Source organism: Barbatula barbatula (assembly GCF_947034865.1).
Source record: "Barbatula barbatula genome assembly, chromosome: 18".
Lineage (NCBI taxonomy): Eukaryota > Metazoa > Chordata > Actinopteri > Cypriniformes > Nemacheilidae > Barbatula > Barbatula barbatula.
The window spans coordinates 834,557-859,053 of record NC_136781.1 but is presented as its reverse complement, the minus strand read 5'-3'; the positions used below and the strand labels follow the sequence as shown (position 1 = coordinate 859,053).

Here is a 24,497-nt window from a genome sequence, read left to right as displayed (position 1 = left end):
ATGACAAGACAAAGAATCTCAAATAATGCGCAAAAGAAGGACGAACTTTGAAAAGTGCACAATTACAAAATACGCAATCAAATAATATCAATAAAAAGACAATATAAGGATGTAATGCGTGCGATCGTAAAGTGGTGAAATATTTATAATGTGCGACAGCTCAACGTATTTTACGACAGAGGCGCTTGTCAGTACACGATCCGTTCCACCTGCACGATCCGTTCACGCATGCGCACAACGACGCACGATCCGTTCACGCATGCGCACAACGACGTTGTAGAAACCGCTCATGCGCAAATGATGATTTTGTTTTGCGACGATTTACGACACTGCACGATCTGTTCCACCCTTGCGCAGCTTTGTTTTACTTTATTTATATTTTTTACTGTTAAATAAAATACAATACTCAATTTACTTCGCTTCGTTCCACCTGGTCTCATTTCACTATGCGTTCTGTCAAGTCAGTTTGAAATACTGTAATGTTTCCCCTGACTTTATAATTTACATGAAGAAAGAACTACAGTCTAGTTAGACATGCGTGTTATGTTCCTTATTGGCTTCTGTAAACGACATTGAATGGATTATTTTACTAATTTAGATTAAATGGATAGATATATTAGCCTATATATAGGCCCATACTAATAAATTACTACATAAAGTCAACTACTATTATCAGATTTTAATTTAAAAAACGACACAAACTGTCTTTGACAATACTACTGGCCTTAGATCCAAACACGGTAAGGTTAATAGACATGATACAGCAGTGAATCGTAAAAAGGATTTTGGATGAAACTGAAGATTTGCAGTCGATAAAAATACTTTATTCCACATGAAACCAAAATCATCTATGTTCATGTAACAACTCTATTATTTTGGATTGGCAACCACATAAACACATCGTAATCATGGTAACGTAAGCGACATTTCAAAACGTAAACAAAGAATATGCCGCCAGTTGTGCCGCCTGCCGTCAAACGTTTCATCGCCTGCGTCACGGTACAAATAGTGTAGGAAAACCATGACGTTTTCTAATACGTAATTACGCGCATGCGTGAACGGATCGTGCAGGTGGAACGGATCGTGTACTGACAGCGCTCACACCTGTGCGCGCTCCCGTGCTTGTGAAAGTCTGTACAAAGGTAAACGTGGCCGACAGAGAAGGGTTACTGCGAGTCAAACGACTGACCAATCACAAGCTCCCTAACAGTCGCTCCATTCAATACGGCGCCTCTGATTGGCGGAAACTACGGTTACGGAACACAACGGAAATGTTGTTCGCTCGCGGTCAATAATCAAACGCACGTGTGTCTTCTGAATCAAACAGGCTCGTTCAGGTCAGTACGAATCAAAACGCTATTAGTTGCATATATATCTCATCATATTTGATTGTTTGTAAAGCGGCGAGATGTTTAGGTTTTGCGCTGCGTAATGCAACGCGTTTGTTGACATGTTGGCAACGTTACATACATAGTTAAACTCCTCCTTTCGTCCTACAGCGATGCATATGAAGTGTTTTAGCTGTAAGTTATGAGTCGTTTTGCAAAGTATGTGGCTGGCTTGCAAATGAGTTGATAAATATCACGCGCAATGTACAGTACATGTTAAATGCAGCGCAATGAATCACGTGACTGCATCCGGTCACGAAGCTTCTTATTTAAACTGCAACATGCACGTGACAGAGTTACTTATAGAAATTGATGTTCGCATCAGATATAAGTTGAATTCACGTGGGTGCTATTGAATGCACGCGAAGGTTCACGTTGGTGTCATTATGACCTTGTTCTGTCTGAACAGCCATGTTTCTCTGTATTGTGTTCAATCCCAGCATCCCCTGAGAGATCACCTGGGAGATGTTTGTGTTGGGTTTCATTGTTGAATGGGTGTATGAGTCTATCACCAGAATCTCTTCTCTCCACTGCAGTGTGTGTAATGTAGATGTGGTGTATACTTGAATCATGTCTTATCTGCTGTGTTAGAGGTCGGTTCTCTTGGTTTGTTGTGTTGTGTTTTTAGATTCATTCTTGCAGAACTCGTTTAGTTTGACCACTGTGTTGCTAGTCACCAGATCAGATGGCAACCGTGAATGAGTTTGAAATCAAATGTCAATGATTCACACGTCACCATTCTTCCTTCATGAACTGTCTCAAATCTGCTCGTAAATGCATGGACTCGTGAAGGTCACTTTGAAGCACACGCGTGTCCATTAACATGTCTGGGTGTTTGGAGAAGCACACACTATTACACAGACCTTTGTGGTGTTTTTCTTTGTAGAGGATGAAATGACATTTTGTCAACGCTCATAAAACGTATAGACCTCAGAGCGATCATGTGACAGATGTAATGGATCTATTGTATGTCAAACCGGTATGAATGTTTGTAGTACAGTTAGTGTGTTTTGTTATCGTTATTACGTTTTATTTACTCAATTTACAGCACACTGTTACGTATTTATATTACTAGCTCTCGCATGGATCCAAATCTGTATAAATGTCTTTGTTCTGACGAACACAGAGAAAGCAAACAGTTCTCGGACCCCATTGACTCCATAGTAGGGAAAATGACAATGGTAGTCAAAAGAGCCTCAGAACTGTTTGCTGTCCTAAATTCTTCTGTGTTCGACAGAACAAAAAAATTATAATTTAAATTACCGTAATGATTTACATTCATTTGATGTACTTTAGTGAGAACAGTTTGCTAAATTGCAAATAATTGAACAACTGATGTTTGTGTCTCAGGTGAGCGTATCAGAATTGATTAACATCATTGATTCTGTCATTGAGATCATCATGTCTGATGCAATGCTGTCTGCCCTCTGGGTTTTGAAACTATGCAAATAAAAGGAGATTTCAGCAGTATAATCTCACCAAAGTGACGCTTATTCTTTATACCATTATATGCCGTGCTGGTTTAAATCAAAATATTGCATAAATGTCATTTCAAATATTAAAGCATATGAATGGAAACCACTTCAAATCTGTTTTTCATTGCAAAAGTTGCACGCTTGATGTTGCCGTAATATTATCTGTACATTTGACCTTATGTTAACCCTTGACCCTGAGATTGCGCTGACGTTTTGACCTCTGATCAATGGAAACCCGTGAGAGCTTGATTATTTGCCTTCGTCTGCTAATAAATGAGTTTGTAACTTCTTGTTCTTGAGTCACAGACACATGTCGGTCGTCACCCCTGTCGTCACAGATCGCATGCTTTCAATATCTCGATCTCTGTTTTCCGTTTGTTGTGCCACTGTTTTTAAATAGAAGCTCCGCTCTGGGAGGGGCCGTGTCTGCTTGGTCGCCCCCCCATCGGGTGACCGGTCTCAGGGTCTGTCATTGGTCTTTACCCCCCCAGTGGCAGGAAGAGCGTAAAGGACGTGACAGTGGTCATGTTACCTTTGCCCTGGAAAGTTTGTTCACTAGTGCTGGCACCACGTGTTTCTTGAGCGGTCTGAACCAAAACAACGACTCATGTATTGGTCAAACTGGTTTAAATGGTTATGATCACTGATCACATGACTTTCTCTTGGCGTGATGTAATCAGTGATTATAGTAAATATCCTAGTTGATGATTGACACAATGGTAATTGCGTCTCATCAGTGGAATTGTTGCTCAGTTGCTGGTTTCCTATTGGCTGACACAGCAGGTGCTAAGAGCGTGTCCAATAAAGGGCCGGAGTGGGTTTGAGTCATTGTTGCACATAAACTCATCCTGGGTTAGTTCACCTCTCCGTGGCGTTGATTCTGCGGGCACAGCTCAGACCTCATTCCGCTCCTCACAGGTAAAGCGTTTATTGTTGGGTGTGTTTGTTTCAGGGAGTATTTAGGTCTTGCTGAGACTTGCTAAACAAAAGAGATGCTTTGACATTGGTGTCAGTGCTCAGAAGAGCTGTGCTGAGATCTGGAGACCTTTTCAAATGTGTTAATTCTTTAACTTTTGCTGGAGTTGAAGTGTTGCGTGTGAGTTTAACCTCTGGTATTGTTTGTAAGTTGTGTGTGTTAAGTGCAGTGTACTGAGGGCAGTCTTCTCAGAACGATCTGCCCCGGGGCAGTAATAATAGAAGTAGGTGAGAGGTTAAAGGGGTCACAAGTAAGGTGACTTCTGTCTGTTCGCTCATGCTGTTGTTAAACAAATGCAAATGAAACCGATACGGAAATCAGAATTCGCTTGATAAAACATTTCTCAAGGCAAAACATCAGAATGAATGAATTAATGATGACATTTCATGAGATTCAAGCCTCAATGGAAAGCTTTGTGCATTTATTCTAGTTTTGCTGAAATAAGAGCACAGGGTTTAGTCCCTTTCTGGTTTTGTTCAGAAGTTGCTCTGGGAAGTTTCGGGTTCATGAGGTGTTAAATGAGATTTTTTTGATGAGGCGTGACACCTTGCATGGGTACAGAAAAACATTTATGCTTGTGAAAGGATTGGTACACGCCAACATGATCATTCTTTGTGTGTTTTATCACCCTCATGCCATTCCAAATCAGTTTCTTTCTTCACAATAATTGAATGAACACAAAACCACGGAGACATTTCTCAAAAGAGTCACAAACAGGATTTTAACCACGTGAGGGGAAATAAATGATGGGTCATTCTCACGTAACCCCTGAAACATCATGGCAGTAAAGATTTGACTTATTAAACAAACAGTTTGACGAAACAAAAAAAACCCCAATTAAATTAGTCATGAATTTAATCGGTTTTCTGCTGAAATTCTCTTATGAATGTGTAATAACAAAATGGATAAAAAAGGATTGCCAGAATATTCATGTATAATAAAAAGAAGAAATAGTGGAAGAAAGAAATTTCCAGGACTGATATTCTCATCCTCCATCTTGTTTTTTAAAGACTGTTTAAACACATACAAAGATGATGACATTAAGTTAGATTCTTATGTGAAGAAACACATTTACTAGTACTTTTCAAATGGTTAACAAATCACCTTATATTGTTTTAGTTAATGAAACGTAATATTCTCTTGTCACGCTGTGTACACAACTTTTCGCTTCTCATTACCGATATGGGTTGTTTTCCACATTTGAAGAAATTCTAGATTTGATCTATTCAAATCTAATTCAGTAATGACTTATGTAATAAAAACCTGCCTAGATATGATGGCTTCGCTTGTTTTTATTATGCTATGAGATTGACAGTTTAAAATGGTTACGGTAATTAAAAAATAAAATTGTGTTAATCTGTCAGTAAAGGTTTAGAAATGAATGTCCTTTAAACATATCATACCTTGTTTTAAATGATAATTTTATAAGAAAATGATCATGATTTCATGATCCAAATCACATTTTGTGAGAATCACCCTGATAATGAAATTGACCGTGACCCTTGATCAGTTCTTACTGAGATTGGAGGGCATCTGAGATTTCTAATCGTCATTTTTCAAAGAATGTTATTGTACAAAAACATCTATAACCTGTATTGTCTTTTACAAACAACAGATTGAGCAGGTGACAGTCATGCAGGCTCACGAGCTGTTGAAGCAGCTGAGGGTCCCGGAGCTGGCCGAGGTGAGGGACTACATCCACAGTCTCTCCACCAACACGCTCATCGGCATGGGCGCGTTCACCGCCGTCACGGCTTACTGGTTCGCCACCAGACCCAAAGCCCTGAAAGCGCCCTGTGACCTGCGCATGCAGTCTCTGGAGCTGCCGGTCAGTATAAACAGAGGTCAAATCACAGATTTGCTATGTGTGCTCTCCCACGGACGATCTGTTCTTTTACACACAGGGTGGGGAGTTTGCTCGGCGGGCAGCCATTTTAAACGGAGGCGAGCTTTTGAGCCATATCTTCAATGATGCCAAGACCGTGTATGAGTTCTTCCAGAGGGGCATGAGGGTGTCCGGTACGTACGGTTCAGCTTTATCTCAAGAATGACAAAGACTCTTGTGTCTCAGAATGTGACATCTGCCAACAGGCTGTTGTCTTAAAGAGACAGTACGCCTAACAATGCAAAGGCTGTCGTCATGTTCCACACACACATACTTATTCTGAACTTGTGTGCACGACATCACGAATCTCAGCATTTCCCTGAATGTGTTATGATGTTTTGTTTCTTCAGACAATGGTCCGTGCCTGGGCTCCAGAAAACCAAAGAAGCCTTATGAATGGCTTTCTTACTCCGAGGTAGGACAGCACTTGTCAACACTTCTTTGTCTTTTTTTCAACTCGATTCAATTTGTTATTACCCATCCATGAGTTACCTGGTGCCTTACATCATATGCAAACTATAAGAAATAGTTTAACCCCCTTTTTATTTATGTTGCACAATATACAGCGACGTTTACTGCATTTAAAAAGTTTGTTTTCTGATGGTTTTGTTGTCCTGCAGGTGATCGAGCGAGCAGAGGATTTGGGCTCTGCGTTTCTTCACAAAGGACACTCCAAAAGCGGAGACCCCTACATCGGCATCTTCTCCCAGAACAGACCAGAGGTCAGAGCTGACTTTAATTCTGCGTTGTTTTCTGTATAAAACTGTCTAGACCGGTAATTTCGTCCTAAAATTCAATTGGATGACTTTTTTTATTTTACTTTCTGTGGAGCACACAAGACCACCATCGCAGTTTCTCGGACAGTTTATCTGCTTCATTCTTCATTACACAAACTTTGAGAAACAGACTCAAGAAGGATGTGATTTTTCTAAGAGCAAAAGTTATGACACTAACATCAGCAGTCTTTCCACAGTGGACGATTTCAGAACTGGCGACTTACACCTACTCTCTGATCTCCGTTCCTCTCTACGACACACTGGGCACAGAGGCCATAAGTTACATCATCGACAAGGGTATGTCAAACACACTTTAATCCAGATCTGAGGGATTTTATTTTAAAGTCGCCTGAGCCATGTTTAGACAGCAGAATATTAAAGACATCGGCCATGAGCAGCAAGTTTTATAAAACAAAATAGTTGCAGAGAATTTGAGTTTTGATCTATCGGCCACCGATACTAATCGGACGATATTAGATTAATTTAACAACATCTGCATATCGGCTACAGTATGAAAACTGCAGATACCGATGGTTTATTAATTTACTGCATGGAGGCAACGAGTTGCATGTCTGAACAATCCAACGGTTTTCTCTGAGCAAAATAATTAAATAGCCAAAGCACAGACTTTATTAAATAAATATTTATTGTTAAGCTAAATATGAGTTAATGAAAGAAATATTGGATAGCAAAAGTCACCTTTTTAAGATTGTGTTTAACTTGTGCATCTCTTAAAATGTTAAATGGATCCAATTCATGTTCAGTAAAATGAATTTAATGCAGAAGAAAATAGTAAGTGGTCTAAACTAGTGTGCAATTGACCAATATCGGAATCGGACGATAGTTGTTTGTAAATATCAATATCGGCCAATAAAATCCTTTTGGTGCATCCCTGGTTCTGATATAATGAATAGGTGATCGATTCTGTAGTTCAGTTTAGATCAAGGTTTACAGGGTTAAAAGTGCACTGATGTAATTATTTGACATTAACTACATGAGTGTGTGTGTGTTGTGCAGCTTGTATCGCTACTGTGGTGTGTGATGTTCCGGAAAAGGCCCGACTGCTGTTGGACTGTGTGTCCGGCCGTCAGCACTCGGTCAAAACTGTGATTCTCATGGAAGACTTTGATTCAGAGCTGGTGAGCAGAGGACAGCAGTGCGGCATCGATATCATCAGTCTGAAGGACGCGGAGGTGAGTAAAGCTCAAATATTTGAGCGTGAGGTCGATGGAGTGTGTGTTGTGTCTGTGACCGCGGTCATGACATCAGCTGGGGTAACTGGGTGACCTGCTGTGCTGACGGCGCTCGGGGTAAACACCCTTCGAGTGCTATTTATAGGAAGACCTGCAACCTATTGATCTCTCTTATTTGATTTCTTTTTTTCATATATTCAAGTCTTGAGTATCAATTTATATTGTCAACATTTTGTGTGACGTATCGCTTCTTGCTCCCTGAATTCTTTGTAAGTCAATTTGGATAAAAGCGTCGCTAAATGTAAATGTAAAATCCACCAGAACTGAATGTGCCCACATGTATTTTAAGTTTGCTCTCTCATTTCAGATCTGAAGTTCTGTTTTTACACAAACAGAAACCTCTGTTATGTCTGTTGTTATTTCCCCATTCACTTCACTTCTGTCTCCAGCATGATTGATATGAGTTTCTCTTCTATCTACAGAGCATTGGCAGAGCTCATCGCCAGCAGCCTGTGGTCAGTACTCTTCTTTCACTTTCACTTTCACTTACACAAGCTCCTATATATGACAAATGTCACAGACGTGTCTCTGACCAAAGTCTTGCGTTCGCTATTTAACATTTGCATATCTCTAATTCTTGCAGCCTCCCAAGCCTGATGATTTGGCTATTATCTGTTTTACAAGTGGAACTACAGGTATACAGTGCGTGTGAGGCGTATATATTGATTTAATATATATAATGCATACTTCTGATGAAAATATGAAATTTTGCTACTTGTTTTAGATATGCATTGGCAGGATAATACCTAAACACAGTCATGCCAAGAAATTATCTTTAAATTGAAAAGAGAGCTTTTAAGGCCAATTTTGATATATGTCTCTCTCTCTCTCTCTCTCTCTCTCTCTCTCTCTCAGGAAATCCTAAAGGAGCAATGCTCACCCACAGAAACATTGTGTCCAATACTTCGGCTTTCATTAAGGTCACACAGGTAAACAACTGAAGTCTCCGTATAGTCTGTATGATGTAACCCAGAATGCATTTGGGCAGTTGAGATGCCGAACAGTGTCCTGCAGTGTAACATGCTGATGTCTTAACTTTCAAAAACATCTTGTATACATATTATATTAAGAGTTTACGTCAAATATTTGAACAGTTGTCACGTCACAATTAAGCGAAAGTAAATAATAGTCATACAAAGAGTCATGGGGTGGTGAAGCCTGTTGGCCACCTACACTGAAATAATTCAGGTTTAAAACGTGCACAACTTTCATCATTCTGTCCTTGAGTAACACTTTATTTTCTACGTATCTGTCGGATAGATTCGATTGATGGATTAATTTATCTTCAGGTCACTCCAGGACAGTTGTGTGTTTAGTCTGTGTGTTGTGAAGAGGTTTGTGCTACAGGACCATTGATTGACATTTATCTGGTTTTACTCTGGTGTTTTAGAGTAGTTGTCCCATCGGGCCTGAGGATGTGCACATCTCTTACCTGCCCCTAGCGCACATGTTTGAGAGAGTCGTACAGGTATGTTTTCTCTTTGTTTTCCTCAGGCCTATATATGAAGACATGATGAAAAAATTTGCCATTCCACCAAATGGGTGCCTTTTGCTTGGTTTAACTCTTTAAAATGAACCCTTTTATAAATTTACTTTTTTCTAAACAGAATTTAATAATACACTTACTTAACTATTACATATGAGTTTTGGTCCATCTCAAGTACTTAATTAAATTTTTTACAAGGTTTATAAGTGGAAGATCGATGTATTATATAATTGATGTATTATATGAGTAACAGGACTGAGGTTGTTAGCATAAAATTTGCAATTGCATGATATATAGCCGCCACATGCTGATAACACGAAGATGCTCAGCAAATTCTAGTGATTTAATATGTGTATTTTTACCCTTAACAAATGACTTCTATGAAATAATTTAGGTGTCAGTACAGTGTTTTCAAAATGATGCTCCTAGTTGTCATTACAATATCATTAAATAGGTAAAAGTGAGAATGAGAGAACTTACCTTTGGCCTTCAAAAGATCCAAATGAAGCAACTTCTGGTTGAAAAACTGATTTACTGTTTATCTTCATCTGTCATTAATTGAACAACAACATGTTGTTTATGTTCAAAGCACACTTTGCTTTTTGTGTCAGAAGTGAAAATAACTTCTCTCTTTTATAAACCGTTGATGATATGATGTTTTAACTCGTGTTGTTTGTTTTTAACCCTTCAGGGTCTGGTCTTGGCTCACGGTGCTCGTATTGGATACTTTCAGGGTGACATTCGTGCTTTGATGGATGACCTCACGACCCTGAAGCCCACCATTTTCCCCGTGGTTCCCCGTTTGCTAAATCGCATGTTCGATAAGGTCTGTATACACATACATTCATACTTGTATCTTGCAATAACGGCTCAAAGAATTATGTGACTGGAACTTCAGAGTAAAAAAATCACCAGTTTCCCTGCAAGGTTTTGACGTGACGCATGTCTTTCCTCTTACGTTTGTAGTTTAGTATTAATGTAGTGAAACCCTCTTGTAGATCTACGGGCAGGCCAACAGTCCTCTGAAGAGACGCGTTCTGGAGTTTGCGTTCAGAAGAAAAGAGGCTGAGATGAAGAGCGGGATTATGAGACGAGACAGTCTGTGGGACAAGATCATCTTCAAGAAAGTCCAGGTCACATCATGCTGCTTTTTTATTTTTTCATTACTTTTTAAATATGTCATCCAATAATGCGTTAAAACGCCACTTGAAACAACAAAATCATGTGACCGTGGTCATTGCTGCCCCCTGCAGGCCAGCATTGGAGGTCGTGTAAGAATGATGTTGACCGGAGCTGCACCCATTTCAGCCCATGTTCTCACCTTCCTAAGAGCTGCTCTGGGCTGTCAGGTAAGACGGTTTAACTATTATACACGTGAGGGACGTCACATACAATTTGTATATAAGTAAGAGTTTGTGTTGTTGTAGTTTTATGAAGGTTATGGGCAGACTGAATGCACCGCTGGAAGCACAACCACATTACCAGGAGACTGGACAGCAGGTAACACAAACTACATAAGAACATACTGTGCCCAGACTTTCTGCATTGTTTCTATCAAAAAGAGATTATTATTTTATAAGAATAATATTTGCCTAATGTATACTTAAAGGAATGTTTCATCAAGTTTAGAATAAATAAATAAAATATCTACATACAGTTTCATTCTGAAACGGCACAGATGTGTGTAATTGCTGATGTTATCATGTTATGTCATCGTTGTGTTGTGACATTGCAGGTCATGTGGGTGCTCCTCTACCCTGTAATGACATCAAACTGGTGGATGTGGCTGAGATGAATTATTACGCTAGTAATGGCGAGGGAGAGGTCTGTTTGTGTGTGTTTGTTTGTTTGTGTAGTTTTTTGTGGTCTTACGCACACTAAATCCCTTCTTGTGTCTGTCAGGTGTGCGTGCGGGGTCCGAATGTTTTTCTGGGATATTTGAAAGATCCAGAGAAAACTAAAGAGGCTCTCTTTGAAGACGGCTGGGTCCACACAGGAGACATCGGCAGGTGGCAGCCGGTAAGATGCCCGTCGCAAACCGTTGCAATTATGCACATCTGCAGCATTATAAAATAATTTTGTATTGTTCAATATCATGCATTCCTAGTTTAAACGGTTGCTCCAAAATGTATTTGTACCCTTTATTAACTGAAATCGTAATTGCACGAAAAATAATATGTTCGTTAATTTTAAAGATGTGATATTAGATATCATTGCTCTCAGTTCCCTCGGTCAACACTCCCTCATCTCTTCCCTGGATATTTGTGACATGAACGACATTATCTTCACAGAACGGCACTTTGAAGATTGTGGACCGTAAGAAGCACATTTTTAAGCTGGCTCAGGGAGAATACATCGCCCCCGAGAAGATTGAGAATATTTACATCAGGTGCGAAGCTATAGTGCAGGCATTTGTACATGGAGACAGTCTGCAGGTGAGAGGACATCACCCATTCACATCAATGATTGTATTATCATAACCCAGAGTAAACTGACGAATACTCATTTTCTCTTCCATCTTTCTGTCCCTCTCTCTCTTATCCTTTTCAGGCGTGTCTGGTCGCCATCTTAGTTCCTGATCCAGACTTTCTGCCCGGCTGGGCTAAGAAGAGAGGGTTTGAGGGCTCGTATGTAGAATTGTGCAGAAATAAGGTATTAATAGAACTTGCGTTCAACCATTTACTCCTACATTTAAATTAGAAAAAAAAGTGTGAAGGGTAATCTTGAGTGTAAAGAAAAACCAAGGTGTAAATGTTGAAGGTTTTATTTGTCTCCTCAGGATGTGAAGAAAGCCATTCTGGAAGACATTGTGAAACTGGGTAAAGAAAGTGGCCTCAAGTCTTTTGAACAGGTCAGTGGTCACCTTGATATTGAACTGTTAAATGAAATGCTTCGTCTAGGATGTATCGTGAAATGAAGGGCGTTTGTGATATTATTACATCAGGATATTTGAAAGAATCTCAAATTAAGATCTTTCTACTGGGGTTGTGCTGCAAATTGATGGAATTGAACTGGTATTGAATTGGCACATTCATTTATCAGAACAACCTAAACATTTCTGTTGTGATCCCTAAACCGCCTGCAACCGCTGTGATGAATTAATAAGCGTTTCACTTTTTCTTTCCTAATGAAAAACGGCGAGTTAAAATGTCCTGATGTTCTTCCATCATTTCATCTTTCAGGTGAAGGACATCAATCTGCACACTGAGATGTTCTCGGTTCAAAACGGTCTTCTGACGCCCACCCTCAAAGCCAAACGTGCTGAGCTCAGGAACTGCTTCAGGAAACAGATCGATGAGCTTTACTCCACCATTCAAATGTAAAACTACGGTCACTACGGTTAACGGCGCTGACTGAACTTGAGCTAACAGAACTGATACAGACTTGCAGACTTTAGACTTGATTCTACACTGACTTCAGTTGTGTGCATACTTGTGAGTAAAATGATTTGTACTAGATCATAGACTAGCCTGTCTCTTAAGGAGGTTCATCACATGGTTCACATCACGTTTAATGAAATGACTTTGGGGATTAAAATATCCAGAGGTTTTGACGTTTTGAATGTGCCAAGACCCAACAACATCATGATACTGAAGCCCAAAAATAACATTGAACTTAAGTTTGTGTCCTTATTCTATAGAAATATCTTAATGGACATGTTTGATATGAACACATCCAGTGGTATGATGCAATGGTCTTGTGTTTGTGTGCTTTTGTGAAATATTTGATATCGTCTCAGGGAAAAATGTGCCTTATTGGATATCAGCTGCCTTTGAGTTTTATTCACGAGAGAGAAAGACGAGACATACATGCATCATTTCACCCAACTAAGCCAGCTATACCTCCAAATCAGTATGTGGAGAGTGGGACAGTTTCAGTTTTGTCTTCTAGTTTGGTTTTATTCACCATTTGTTCGTCCTGGATGCATTTTTTGTTATCGTTTAAACACAGCCTTGGGGGAACTATCCTGAACTATGAATACACTGTGTACTTATGTAATCATTTGTTCATTATGTATTTATTTAGAGAACCATCTTTACTGTTGGCTTTAAATTAAAAAGTGAGCTTAATATTAACAAATCTATGATCGTTTGTCACAGAAGTGCTTATTTATGCGAAAGCTTTAATGTAAAATGATTTTATGGCATGTTTTTTAATTGTAATACCATGCGTGTGACATTATTTTGCTGTGATTTTCTGCATCACAGAATACAGGAGCTTTTCAACGGTGTCCTTATATTTCATTCATGCTTGCTGCTTTATTCATTCACTGTACTGTTCTCTTTATAATGCCGATGTTTTATCATTGTATATTTCACTCAAAGCTTTATCATTTCTGTTATGTGATCTGTAATGAAGCCAAATCGGTTGTCGTGTGGCCTAAAACATCCGTTCACTGAGATTAAATGTAAATGAACATCTGAACTCTAAATGCCACATAGATTCAAAGATGTTTAAATGTACATTTTACATGTACGAGATGTAAATGATTGATATTAAATGCATTTCATGATTAATGACACTTTTAAGTGTTTTATTCTTGTTATACTGAAACGGCTGATAAAATGACAACACAATATTTAACTCTAACTTTGTCTGTAGGGTATTTATTTAAACATAACTATACAATTTAGACTAATGCACATTCTGTTGGATTATGTATATTAGAACTCTATTCTAATATAATCAATAATCTAATATATATATATATATATTGTCTTTTAATTTGTAATTTTGTATTCCTGTAACTTGTCTATTACGAAATGATATAACAAAAATAGATTCTGAAACTATTCACAAATTAAATGTACTCACACATTTTACACAACTGCTGAAATTGAGTTTGACAATAATTATTCGTTTTTGAGTATAATGTGTGACACTCTTATATTTTAAAGAGCACGTCATGTTGTCGTGGTGACGTCACTTCCACCGGGTCATTGCGCGCGAAGATGGCGACGTCCCTAGGCTCAAACACATACAACAGACAAAATTGGGAAGATTCGGTACGTTAACTGTTTATTAAACTCGAAACGCACAACAGACCGCATCAGTAATCTGTCTACATGTTGAATAAAGAGGGTTTTTATCGAAATATTTTCAACTGACTGAAGGAAGAGCAGAAGATGAGCTCGAGCGTGCTCCCTAGACGTCTGGAAACGTCATTCAGTGTTGCAGAAACGCTCGTTCATGTGTTTTGTTATTTTGTCGATACATTCTATGCAGTGTTTATTATTTTAATTAATGTTATTAAAAGGTGTCGAATTCATTATGCTTTAATACTTTGATGGCATCGGTCTGCGCAGCTACGTTCTGACGTAAACTTTGTATATTCCATCTCTGTTCTTATGACTCCGGCTGTTGTGTCGCCTATATCAGAGCAAAAGACAGCACGCGCCGTTTCGATTAAAAATAGCCAAATAAGCAGTTATTATCGCCATTAATGGATCGTGTTATATGGAGGTGTATAGATCAGACATGTTTTTTTTTGCAGTGTTAAGAAACTGAAATGTAAAGACAGCAGAATTCAGAGTGATCTATAACTAAACTATCTTAAGCTCCTGTAATGAGGTGAATGACATGCTAGAAGCTGTTGAGAAGACAATTTACAGACATCTTCAGTTTATTCAGCCTCCTAAACCCACGTAGCCTCATATAGACAGTTTCATGTCGCGCATGCGCCTGAGCACCAGTTAACTTCCGGTTTGTCAAGTCAGCTTTATTTATATAGCGGTTTTTACAATTTTCATTGTTACAAAGCTGCTGTATATATTAGACAGACTATAAATTCCTATATGCACTGTTAATTAAAAAAACATACAATTTTAGCAGCCCCCCCAGCCAGGCAAAACGGTGGCGGGGAACCCAAAACTCCATTGGAGGAGAAATAAACCTCAGAGGGACACCAGGCCTAACCAGGGGATACCAGATCCCCTCTGCACAAGCTCCAGTGCTCGCACAACAAGGCAAAATCATTTGTAATTTTGTAGAGGTCTGTGTTTAGCTAGTGTCTAATAAAATACTTCACCCAAAAATGATTGTTGTAATTTACTCACCTTCGAGTTGGTCCATACATTTCTTTGTTCTGGTGAACACAGAGAAAGATATTTGGAAGAATGCTTATAACCAGACAGTTCTTGCCCCCCGTTGACTCCCATAGTTGAAAACAAAAGAACATAATTTGAAGAATGCAGGACTGCTAACAGCTCTGTGGCACTTTTGACTATCATTGTATTTTTTCCTAATATGGGGGGCAAAATCTGTCCGGTTATGAGCATTCTTCCAAATATCTTTTTCTGTGTTTATCAAAACAAAGACATTTATTTGGATTTGGGACAATTTGAAGGTGAGTAAATGATGAAAGAATTGTCATTTTTGGGTTAAGTATCACTTAATATTTATATTTTATAAAATGTATGTTAATATTATTGTTATTTTATTGTATAATAATTGTAAAACTATTTGTTTTATTTTGTTGTGTTCATTTTATTAAACAAACCATTTGGTACACGGACATCTAGAGTCTCTTGCAATTGAGAGTCTTGCAAATATCACAGTCTACATTCAAAATGTTGGAGAGACATGTTTAGCCAAGTAAAGCTTCTTCTCGGTTTTTGTTAGTTATCATAAATTATCAACAGGCGCTTTAGTGTTTGTCACTGTGTACCGGAAGTTAAGCTGGGGGGGTCATAAAAATGGTGTTTGTTGATGTTGTTAAGATGAAACCGTCTATACACAAGGAACATAGATGGAAAGCACTGTTGAACTGTAATGCCATTTTTTCATTTGAACTTACTTTGACACAGTTAATTTAAGGTTGAACTTTTAACATTATTTATGGAACAGCCTTTCTACTATTCTACTAAATAAATAATACAATATTATACCAGGGCCAAATAAAGTCTGTCTTTAACAGGTTTACAGTAATTTCACCAACTAGAAATTTGTTTTATTACATACAAAAAATACTTCAATTGAAACATTTCTAAATTGATATTGAAAACATATTCATCCCAGAAGAGTTGAGTGGCACAAAAGTCTGATTTTGTGATCTTCTGCAGGACTTCCCTATTCTCTGTCAAACATGTTTGGGGGAAAATCCATACATTCGTATGGTAAGTCCACTTCCAATTGCTAAATAATAACTAGTTTCTTGTGTGTGTCATATCATGTCATGTGATCATTTTAAACAAATACTAAGACAGCTTGTGAAATGCTTTAATTCTAGTCTTTAAAGTCCATCTGAGTCAGTCATGTGGTCTTTGTTGCCTAACTGGTGTTGGCTGATGTCTTGGAGCCGTTATCTGTGAAGTTTTTGTAAATATTTAAACTATTCCCATAAGTGGACTTGAAGTTGAACTAGCTTTTCATTTTATAATGTGACATTTCTCTTTCTTTCTGCAGACTAAGGAAAAGTATGGTAAAGAATGTAAGGTGAGGTCTGGGTGTAACATTTGGTAATATTGCAATAACCAAAGAATACTGGTTCTGTCAAGAGAGATAACTGGTGAATGTTTGTGTCTGTCAGATCTGTGCGCGTCCCTTTACCGTTTTCCGCTGGTGTCCTGGTGTGCGGATGCGCTTTAAGAAGACCGAAGTCTGTCAGACCTGCAGTAAGATTAAGAACGTTTGCCAGACCTGTCTGTTGGACCTGGAGTACGGTAGGATTCCCACTTTTAATTTTAAGCGACACACGTGTTTTGTTTTTTAACACGCCTTTCAACAGAACTACTTGATAAATTAAATGCACATAATTTTTCTTTCTGGAACTGTGGCAGAAGTCATTCATATGTTCATATTTGCTTGTCACACCTTCATGAGATTATTTTACAGATTTCAGTAAGCTATAACTGTGTGTAACTTCATTATTTACGCTATTGTTTTACAGGTCTTCCTATTCAGGTCAGAGACACAAGTATGTCCATCAAAGAAGACATGCCAAGATCTGATGTGAACAAGGAATATTTCACTCAGAATATGGAGAGAGAGGTATTGTTTACTTGTTAATACAAATACATTTACAAAACCCAAAATCGATGTGCATGATCTTGTGTTTTATCTTCTCTTGTATATTTTTATTAAAAACAGGTGAAAGAATCCCTCAATTGCAAGAGACTGATGCTTTTTAAACGATATCAGTGCATCTTGATTTTGTGTCCAGATCCAGAATTCTGACGGTACGAGGCCCGTGGGGATGCTGGGTAAAGCTCAGAGCTCCAGTGACATGCTGCTCAAACTGGCCCGCACAGCACCGTACTACACACGCAACAGACCTCACATCTGCTCGTTCTGGGTGAAGGGAGAGTGCAAGAGAGGCGAGGAGTGTCCATACAGGTCACACCTTATTTACACCACACGGTGGTGCTGTTGTAGCAGTGCTTCACCAAAAATGGACTGTCCGTTAAAAATGCTTATTTCACATCAGGCATGAGAAGCCCACAGATCCAGATGATCCTCTGGCCGATCAGAACATTAAAGATCGTTATTACGGCATCAACGACCCGGTGGCCAATAAACTCCTTAAGAGAGCGACCACAATGCCTCATCTGGACCTCCCCGAGGACAAGGCCGTCACTACGTTATACATAGGAGGTCTGGGAGAAGACATCACAGATTCTGACCTCAGGTGAGACTCAAAGTGTGTGTTTGGTTTGACATTGATACAAAGGCTGTGTTTGGACCTTGTTGACTGTCTGAACGCACATTTTCTGAATACTCTGCTACATTTGCTTAAATGTCAGGTCATTTGATACTGTTTAAACATATTTCATGTGGTATCTTCTGCAGGAATCACTTCTATCAGTTCGGTGAGATTCGCACCATCACGCTGGTACAGAGGCAGCAGTGTGCGTTTATTCAGTTTGCCGCGCGACAGGGGGCGGAGCTAGCTGCTGAGAAATCCTTCAACAAGCTAATCATCAACGGGCGCAGGCTGGTGGTGAAATGGGGTCGCTCTCAGGCCGCTAAGGGCACAGATTTCAAGGAGGGGTACAGTGAGATGGGCACCAGACTGGAACCTGTACCGGGTCTGCCAGCAGGTGTGTTTGTGCGACTGGCACAAAGAAATTCTGAAATAACAATTCTGAATGGCCTTGTAATTAAAACCTCAATGTGTTTGTTTTAGCTGTGCCGCCACCTACAGCTTTGGAGCATGAAACCCCAGCCAATTACTTCAATCTGGACCCCAGCAGCTCTCCAGCACTAATGAACCTCAGTCTTCCACCTCCTCCTGGACTCCCCAACCCCCCTCCGACAGGTGTGCTCTGTTTCAGCCTGTGTACACCTCAAATCCGCTCCAAAACTGTTTTAACCTGTTTGTTGTGTGTTTTTGGTTTCCAGGTTTTGGACCCCCCATGTTCCACCCCATGGGTCCTCCTCCGCCTCCTCCTATGGGCTTAAGACCACCCAGTCACATTCATTACCCCTCACAGGATCCTCATCGCATGGGTGCGCATGCTGCTATCCGCCACAGCGATTAATCAACTCCACCCACTTTGACATCATCAGCCAATCAGCCGCTGTGTGCGAGGGGCCGTGTTTTAGCTTTCTCTTGCTTCTAAATATAAACGTCTGTGATGTCATTAGAGGGCGGAGTCTGATGCTGTGATATCTTAAAGCATCCTGGTGATTGGCTGCAGGATTTAGGGTCCTGCCTGTTAGCTACACACGCTGTAGGACATGTTTGGTGGTGATGCTACATCAATCCTTCCTATCAACAATACAGCAGGTGACCTCAGACATCGCTTCTTAACAACAATAAACACCCTTATTCTTCATCTGATTCTAGATGCACAGCAGACAGTAACAAGCTGTAAATTGCAATTGCGACTTATCATATCATTTTGCCAAATCTGTGAGTGTGGGTCTTTGATGTAAAGACACAGTTCTCAATGACTTAAATCTTGATAAGATACATATATCACACACATTTCAGCCTGATCACTGAGGAATAAAAGTTGATTTGAAGAAAAACCTATTACATGTCAGGTGTTTGTGTAATCATCATCTTATGTATGTCTGAAAAACTGTGTATGATGTATGAAGAATTTCAGAGATTGAGTTTCTTTCACTTAGTATTTTAAAGTGCTAAATTAAGATTTCTTTTAAGTTTGATACACTGCTGTAAAAATACTGAACAGTGAAATTATTTTCTGAAGGGGCTGAGTGTTTCTGTCATCGTTTGTGAACATTAAAGCAGCTGTCATGAATGTTTGACGTGTGCTCTAAGTTTACACACTTAAGTGCACTTGTGAAATACCAGTACTTTGAGATGATACGTTGATCAACCTCATGAGACCGGTCAGGAGCAGTCTGGGTCAGGGGTTTTCAAACTTTGATGCCCCAAATAAGATGAACCTTTGGTGAGGAACCCCTTTCTTAAACATAATTAAAAAATATATTTGTTTATGTATGAAGAACAGTTACATAGTAAATGTGATATTAAAATACCTAATTTTTCCAAACCTACACAACTTTCAATTTGCATGCCAAAAAAGGAACCTTTAGACTATCTAGATGGGTACATATATAAATAATTCTTTAGTAGATAACTATGCTTGTACCAAAAAACACTTATACTAATGTTTACAATGTTTAACGTATACATATTTTGCTTCATATTTTTTCTCTGACATTTCTTGGGACCTCCTGCAACATGCTATAGGCCCCCTGGGGATCCCCGGACCCCAGTTTGAAAAACCCCTGGTCTGGGTCATATCTCATATCATAGTATTTGAGGAAAGTTTTTTCTGACATGATTTTCAAGAAGATAAGAAAGGACAACAGAATACCTGCTCATTTGTTTTCTGTAAAGACCATTTCTATATTTTATAAACTGCGATACTGATTTAACAGAATTTCTTTTGCATTGCATGCCTGAAATGGGCTACACAACCGTCATCTATACATTAAAATGCCATACGTACCTCATCAAATGTTTTGGGTCAGGCAATATCATTTATGTCTGAAATGAATACGTTTTATCTATAAGTTATTTATTATTTCATAAGTTAAACCTTTATATTGTGTTTCTCTAGGAGAGCAACTGCTTCTATTTGTAAGCACTGAGTTAAAACCATCTGTACTGTTTCTCTTCATCCTCGTGTGCACTGTCATGTTTGTTTTTTAGAGAACCAAACTTCTAGTTGTGTTTCTTCAGCGTGGCTCTGACCTTTCACCTCTAGGATACATAGCGGTTCAGTCCAAAAGAGCAAAGCGCGGGTGGTGACGGCACCAAGGTCTTTTTCTTTTCAGATGAAACAGCAGGTGTGGACGTGCAGTGGGTTTACAGGTCGCTGGACTCGGGCGAGTATCTGACGCCCCATCCCCGCGGAGCTCTGTTGAAGTTGGGCCGTTTGGACATCGTGGCCAGTGTCACGCCGGGGAGATTGTGAATCTCAGGTTGTTCAAACGAAATAATAGGAATCACCCTTTGACTGCACACTGGACCTCCGAACGGCACTGCAGCTCTGCAAGAAACAAAAAGAATACTATACTTAAATAGCCTTCTGACCTCAGATCCAAAACCCGCCACCTCCCCATATTTCAACCACCGGGTTTGATTGAATGCCAGCTGACGAAACTTTAGTTTGTGTGAAGAACTTGATCTCCTGCTTTTGCGATGTGTCTTTAGGTTGTGAAAGCCGTCGGTTCTCCGCGCCTCTGATGCATTGAAATAGTTCCTCAGACCTCAGGCTCTTGTTTCAAATGGGAAGACGCAGTGGGAACATTGTGGGTTCATAAGTGGAACCCATCATTTGATATTGCGTTGGCCTGGTTGGGTTTATTTACAGCACATAATCGTCAAGCGTGAAGCTAATGTGCCGAAATCTCAGATCATGCCCTCGCTACCGTGGAGAATTAATCCCTTCCCGATATAGAAGTGGTTACAAGGAAACCCCAAACAAGCTCGGTGATCTGATGCGTCTTTATTTAATGTTTGCCCATGCTCACCTGTTAAAGCACCTGTAGTTAGCCGGAGGTAGTTTATCTGGAGTTTGAGAGAGCTGGGCGTCAAGTGAGGACAGAAGTTCCTCTCTCTCTCCCAGGGCTTCTTGCCATGGTGAGCAGTATGATTTTGGGATGACGGTGGAATTAAACTTCTCTCGAGGGATCTCTCTCAAGGGCTTGGTGTAACCTAAAAGGACAGGGCGGATACTTGTGAGTCACAGTGTTGGTTATAAAGGGAACGTTGGTATTGTGCGTGCTCAGATTAGTTAACGGGTATTCAGACGCTCTCCTTATTCAGACGCCCCGCGGGGCAGATATGGAGACAGAAACAGGAGATGGATGTTTATTAAAGAACATTAGACGGAGTTGAAACAAAAACAAATGATATCAGTTACGTGAAGCGTATACAGAAATGCAAATCTTATATTCTGCACATGAATGCAGAATGTTTTTCACTTTCAATTTTGTGTGGCCTCATGAAAGTAGATCTAACACATATATTCTTGTGTGATTATGTATTTTATGGAAATTTGTAACTGTTTAAGATAATGGCTCGAGTGATTTTGTTTTTATTCATTTTTATTCACACCATCTGGAGGCGGGGTTAGGGGTGGAGCCTCATTCTTCATTTTAACAATCATACTTTTTTGTATCATTTGGATCATTCATTTGAAATCCTGGTAAAAATAGTTTACACTTTTCAGTGAATTTGGTGGCCTGTCGTATAAACGTCATTGGAATGAATAAAAAACAAGATATGTTGTGTATGTACATAAATTACATTTAAGATCTTTATATGGATGTGTAAAGTCGAAATGCTGTACTATCGATTGTATTGTATTGTATTGTTTTATATCCAAAGCTCAAGCTCTTGATTCTGATCAGTGGCACGACTCTGTGGTCAGAAATGTTTAAATATGACAATGAATGTAGAGTGAAAAGAAACCCTTTCATGGCGATATGCTACGTTTTACACTAAATGTTTGTTATTAATATACTGTAGGCTGATCCACAGAGACAGAAAGTGTGTACCTGGTGCCAGTACGCTGGGGTTGCCCTTCTTTGCCACGGTGCTCTTCAGAGTGGTTGCCAGATTGTGTTTACCAGCCGCTCCATATCTCAGGTTTTCTTTCCCCCCCTGCATGTCTGTCATCATGTGATTCGGTTCCATGACGTTCTGATGGCAATGAGAAGGCTTTTAGATAGATTTCAAGTAACCTGTAGCCACATCATGGCCAAGAATGTGCTATAAATGTCACATGATCTAATCTGTAAAAGGAAGTCACTTTGCCAATCTTGGCAGCTGCATAGCAACACCCTGGCAACCACTTTGAGTTGCACAGGTAAGCACAAGAAAATATGGCATTCATTTAAATAACACGTATTGTTGCATGACTTCCTAAACATTGCACTTTAGAATTGAAAGGAAATTGATTGTATGCTTTTTACTTTGTCATTAATGGTTCTTGGATCTTTGGATGTTCTTCATATTACTTTACAGGTTCTTTAGATCAGTGCTTGATATGATTTTTTAACACCATTTGAAACCCTTTTAGGTTCTTCAAGCACTGGTAAGAATTTAACAGGCATGGATTTTTAATGAAGAATGGCGTATGTTAAGGTTTGTAGTTCTTACATAAATGTGGAGGGGAGAACCGGCCGTGCTCTCCAGTGTGAATCTCTCCACTCTCCTCTGACGCTCCTGAAACATTCTGGACCCTCGGTTAGAAGTGAGATTCAGCTCCTCCATCATGACATCCCTCGGAACGCTGATCTTCTTTCCCAAATTCAGACCTTCACACATTCCCACAGTCACTTCAAAATCTCTGCTCTGAAATGTTTCGCTTACAAAGATTGTTTTTTGTTTAGTTTTTGTTGCTGTATTACTTCCTTTATAAGTGAGACTTTAATGTTGAAGTTGTGTACTGTACATGTTACTCTGAATAGCAAAGAATGATCGACTGGGGGTGGATACTGATGTCATGAGCTGCTGTTGTGTAGTGACAGTAAAGATTATAAATAGGTCTTTTGGTATGAAGGGACCCTTAAAGAAACAGACACGCCCGCGAGAGGCATTCCTGCCCAGAGCACACGCTGTTCATCTGAACTGGAGATGTGGATCAGCTCAGCGGAAACATGCCAAGGTTTTCAGGGTATTCCCTGTCTTTACATGAAATGCTCCAGTGAGGGAGAATATCAATCACACAGCCCTGAGCAGTTTGACAATGTGATGGGTTTGGTTTTGTATGTCTCACCTCCCTTCACCTCTCTGTTCAGGATGGGCGCCTGCTGCCGTCTCTGTTTCTCAAACGGCATCTTCTCTCGTCTTTAGATAATCAACATCAAAAATACAACAAAACATCAAAAATGAGTCACATACTCAAGTATTTACTATCTATCTTTGATCTTATATCGCTTTGCCTTATAGATCGTTCATCCAAAAGTTTCAAACCTGTATAATTTAACCACAAAGAGTTCTCGGGCACCTTTGACTACCATTTCATTCTTTCGACTGTGTATTCAATGATGTCACAGAACTGAAAATGACTAACATACTAACAAAAACATCATTCTTTGTGTTCATTGGAACCAAAGTAATTTATAAAGGTATGAAATTACATGAGTGTGATCAAATGATGACAGAATTTTCATTTTTGGATGAACGATCACATAAATGCCAACCACTCCAAGCTATAGTTTTCTTTCCTATTGTTAGAAATAAGAAATATTTAATTAATCAAAAAGTATATTAATTGAACCAAAGGGCTGAATTCCATTGTATTTTTGCAGACGCTTTCATCCAAATCTATTTCTACATTACTTTCATTAATATATTTGTGTTTTCTGATGACTCGTGATCTTTGTGTTGCTGATGCAATGCTCTACTCGGTTCCGTCGTCATGCATTATATCTACGTCTGTCTACTTGTCATGATAAAATGACAGATGTGTATTTATGACACAGCTGCTGTATGGATAAGATAACCAGAAAACATCTTTCATGCACTTTAGTGTCTTACCTGTATGTGTGTGTGTGCGCGCGCTGGAGAAGCTGATGTTCTGTGTGTCGTCTCGGTGTGTGAGCTGGTTTCTACAGACTCATCTGAGAGTGCCACCGCTTGTGACATCATCGCTGCATGTTTAGCCAAACGACAGGAGCTAAATGGAGAAAAGAATGTAGACCCTGCCATCTCCCCCCATATAAAAACCTGATCCCTCTGTCCAGGATGATGTGCGTGCTGAAGAGTTTGTTTGCGTGTGTGTGTGTGTTTGTTTGTCTTTGCTTTAGTTGTCATAGGAGATGTGGCTC

At 39.4% G+C, this 24,497-nt stretch overlaps 3 protein-coding genes across 5 annotated transcripts; 2 read left to right on the top strand and 1 right to left on the bottom strand.

The window, feature by feature from the left end:
* Nucleotides 1–1,069: 1,069 nt before the first annotated feature.
* acsl1b (acyl-CoA synthetase long chain family member 1b) lies at nt 1,070–13,827 on the top strand. 3 transcript variants are annotated; one of them, XM_079480036.1, is made up of 21 exons: nt 1,070–1,337; nt 5,455–5,667; nt 5,744–5,858; nt 6,075–6,139; nt 6,345–6,446; nt 6,698–6,797; nt 7,518–7,693; nt 8,176–8,208; nt 8,337–8,388; nt 8,609–8,682; nt 9,144–9,221; nt 9,931–10,065; nt 10,238–10,372; nt 10,493–10,588; nt 10,667–10,739; nt 10,975–11,063; nt 11,142–11,258; nt 11,531–11,674; nt 11,790–11,891; nt 12,019–12,090; nt 12,422–13,827. In XM_079480036.1, the coding sequence occupies exons 2-21, from the start codon at nt 5,473–5,475 to the stop codon at nt 12,560–12,562; spliced, it is 2,094 nt and encodes a 697-aa protein (XP_079336162.1). In that variant the 5' UTR covers nt 1,070–1,337; nt 5,455–5,472; the 3' UTR covers nt 12,563–13,827. The 3 variants fall into 3 exon arrangements, with proteins under 3 accessions (XP_079336162.1, XP_079336164.1, XP_079336163.1); XM_079480038.1 differs by having other exon boundaries at nt 1,335–1,523; XM_079480037.1 differs by lacking the exon at nt 1,070–1,337 and adding an exon at nt 3,686–3,781.
* A 317-nt stretch (nt 13,828–14,144) lies between these two features.
* LOC306907242 (pre-mRNA-splicing factor RBM22-like) lies at nt 14,145–19,673 on the top strand. Its single transcript, XM_079479223.1, has 10 exons — nt 14,145–14,245; nt 16,301–16,354; nt 16,644–16,673; nt 16,768–16,900; nt 17,128–17,228; nt 17,401–17,573; nt 17,665–17,865; nt 18,027–18,277; nt 18,364–18,495; nt 18,579–19,673. Exons 1-10 carry the CDS (start codon nt 14,192–14,194, stop codon nt 18,716–18,718), a joined length of 1,269 nt encoding a protein of 422 aa, XP_079335349.1. The 5' UTR covers nt 14,145–14,191; the 3' UTR covers nt 18,719–19,673.
* Nucleotides 19,674–19,753: 80 nt separating this feature from the next.
* Nucleotides 19,754–24,301, bottom strand: myoz3a (myozenin 3a). Its single transcript, XM_079479224.1, has 6 exons — nt 24,208–24,301; nt 23,444–23,514; nt 22,825–22,982; nt 22,221–22,365; nt 21,192–21,375; nt 19,754–20,707 (listed from the first exon to the last, which is right to left on the bottom strand). Exons 2-6 carry the CDS (start codon nt 23,502–23,504, stop codon nt 20,524–20,526), a joined length of 732 nt encoding a protein of 243 aa, XP_079335350.1. The 5' UTR covers nt 23,505–23,514; nt 24,208–24,301; the 3' UTR covers nt 19,754–20,523.
* Between the last annotated feature and the right edge of the window lie 196 nt (nt 24,302–24,497).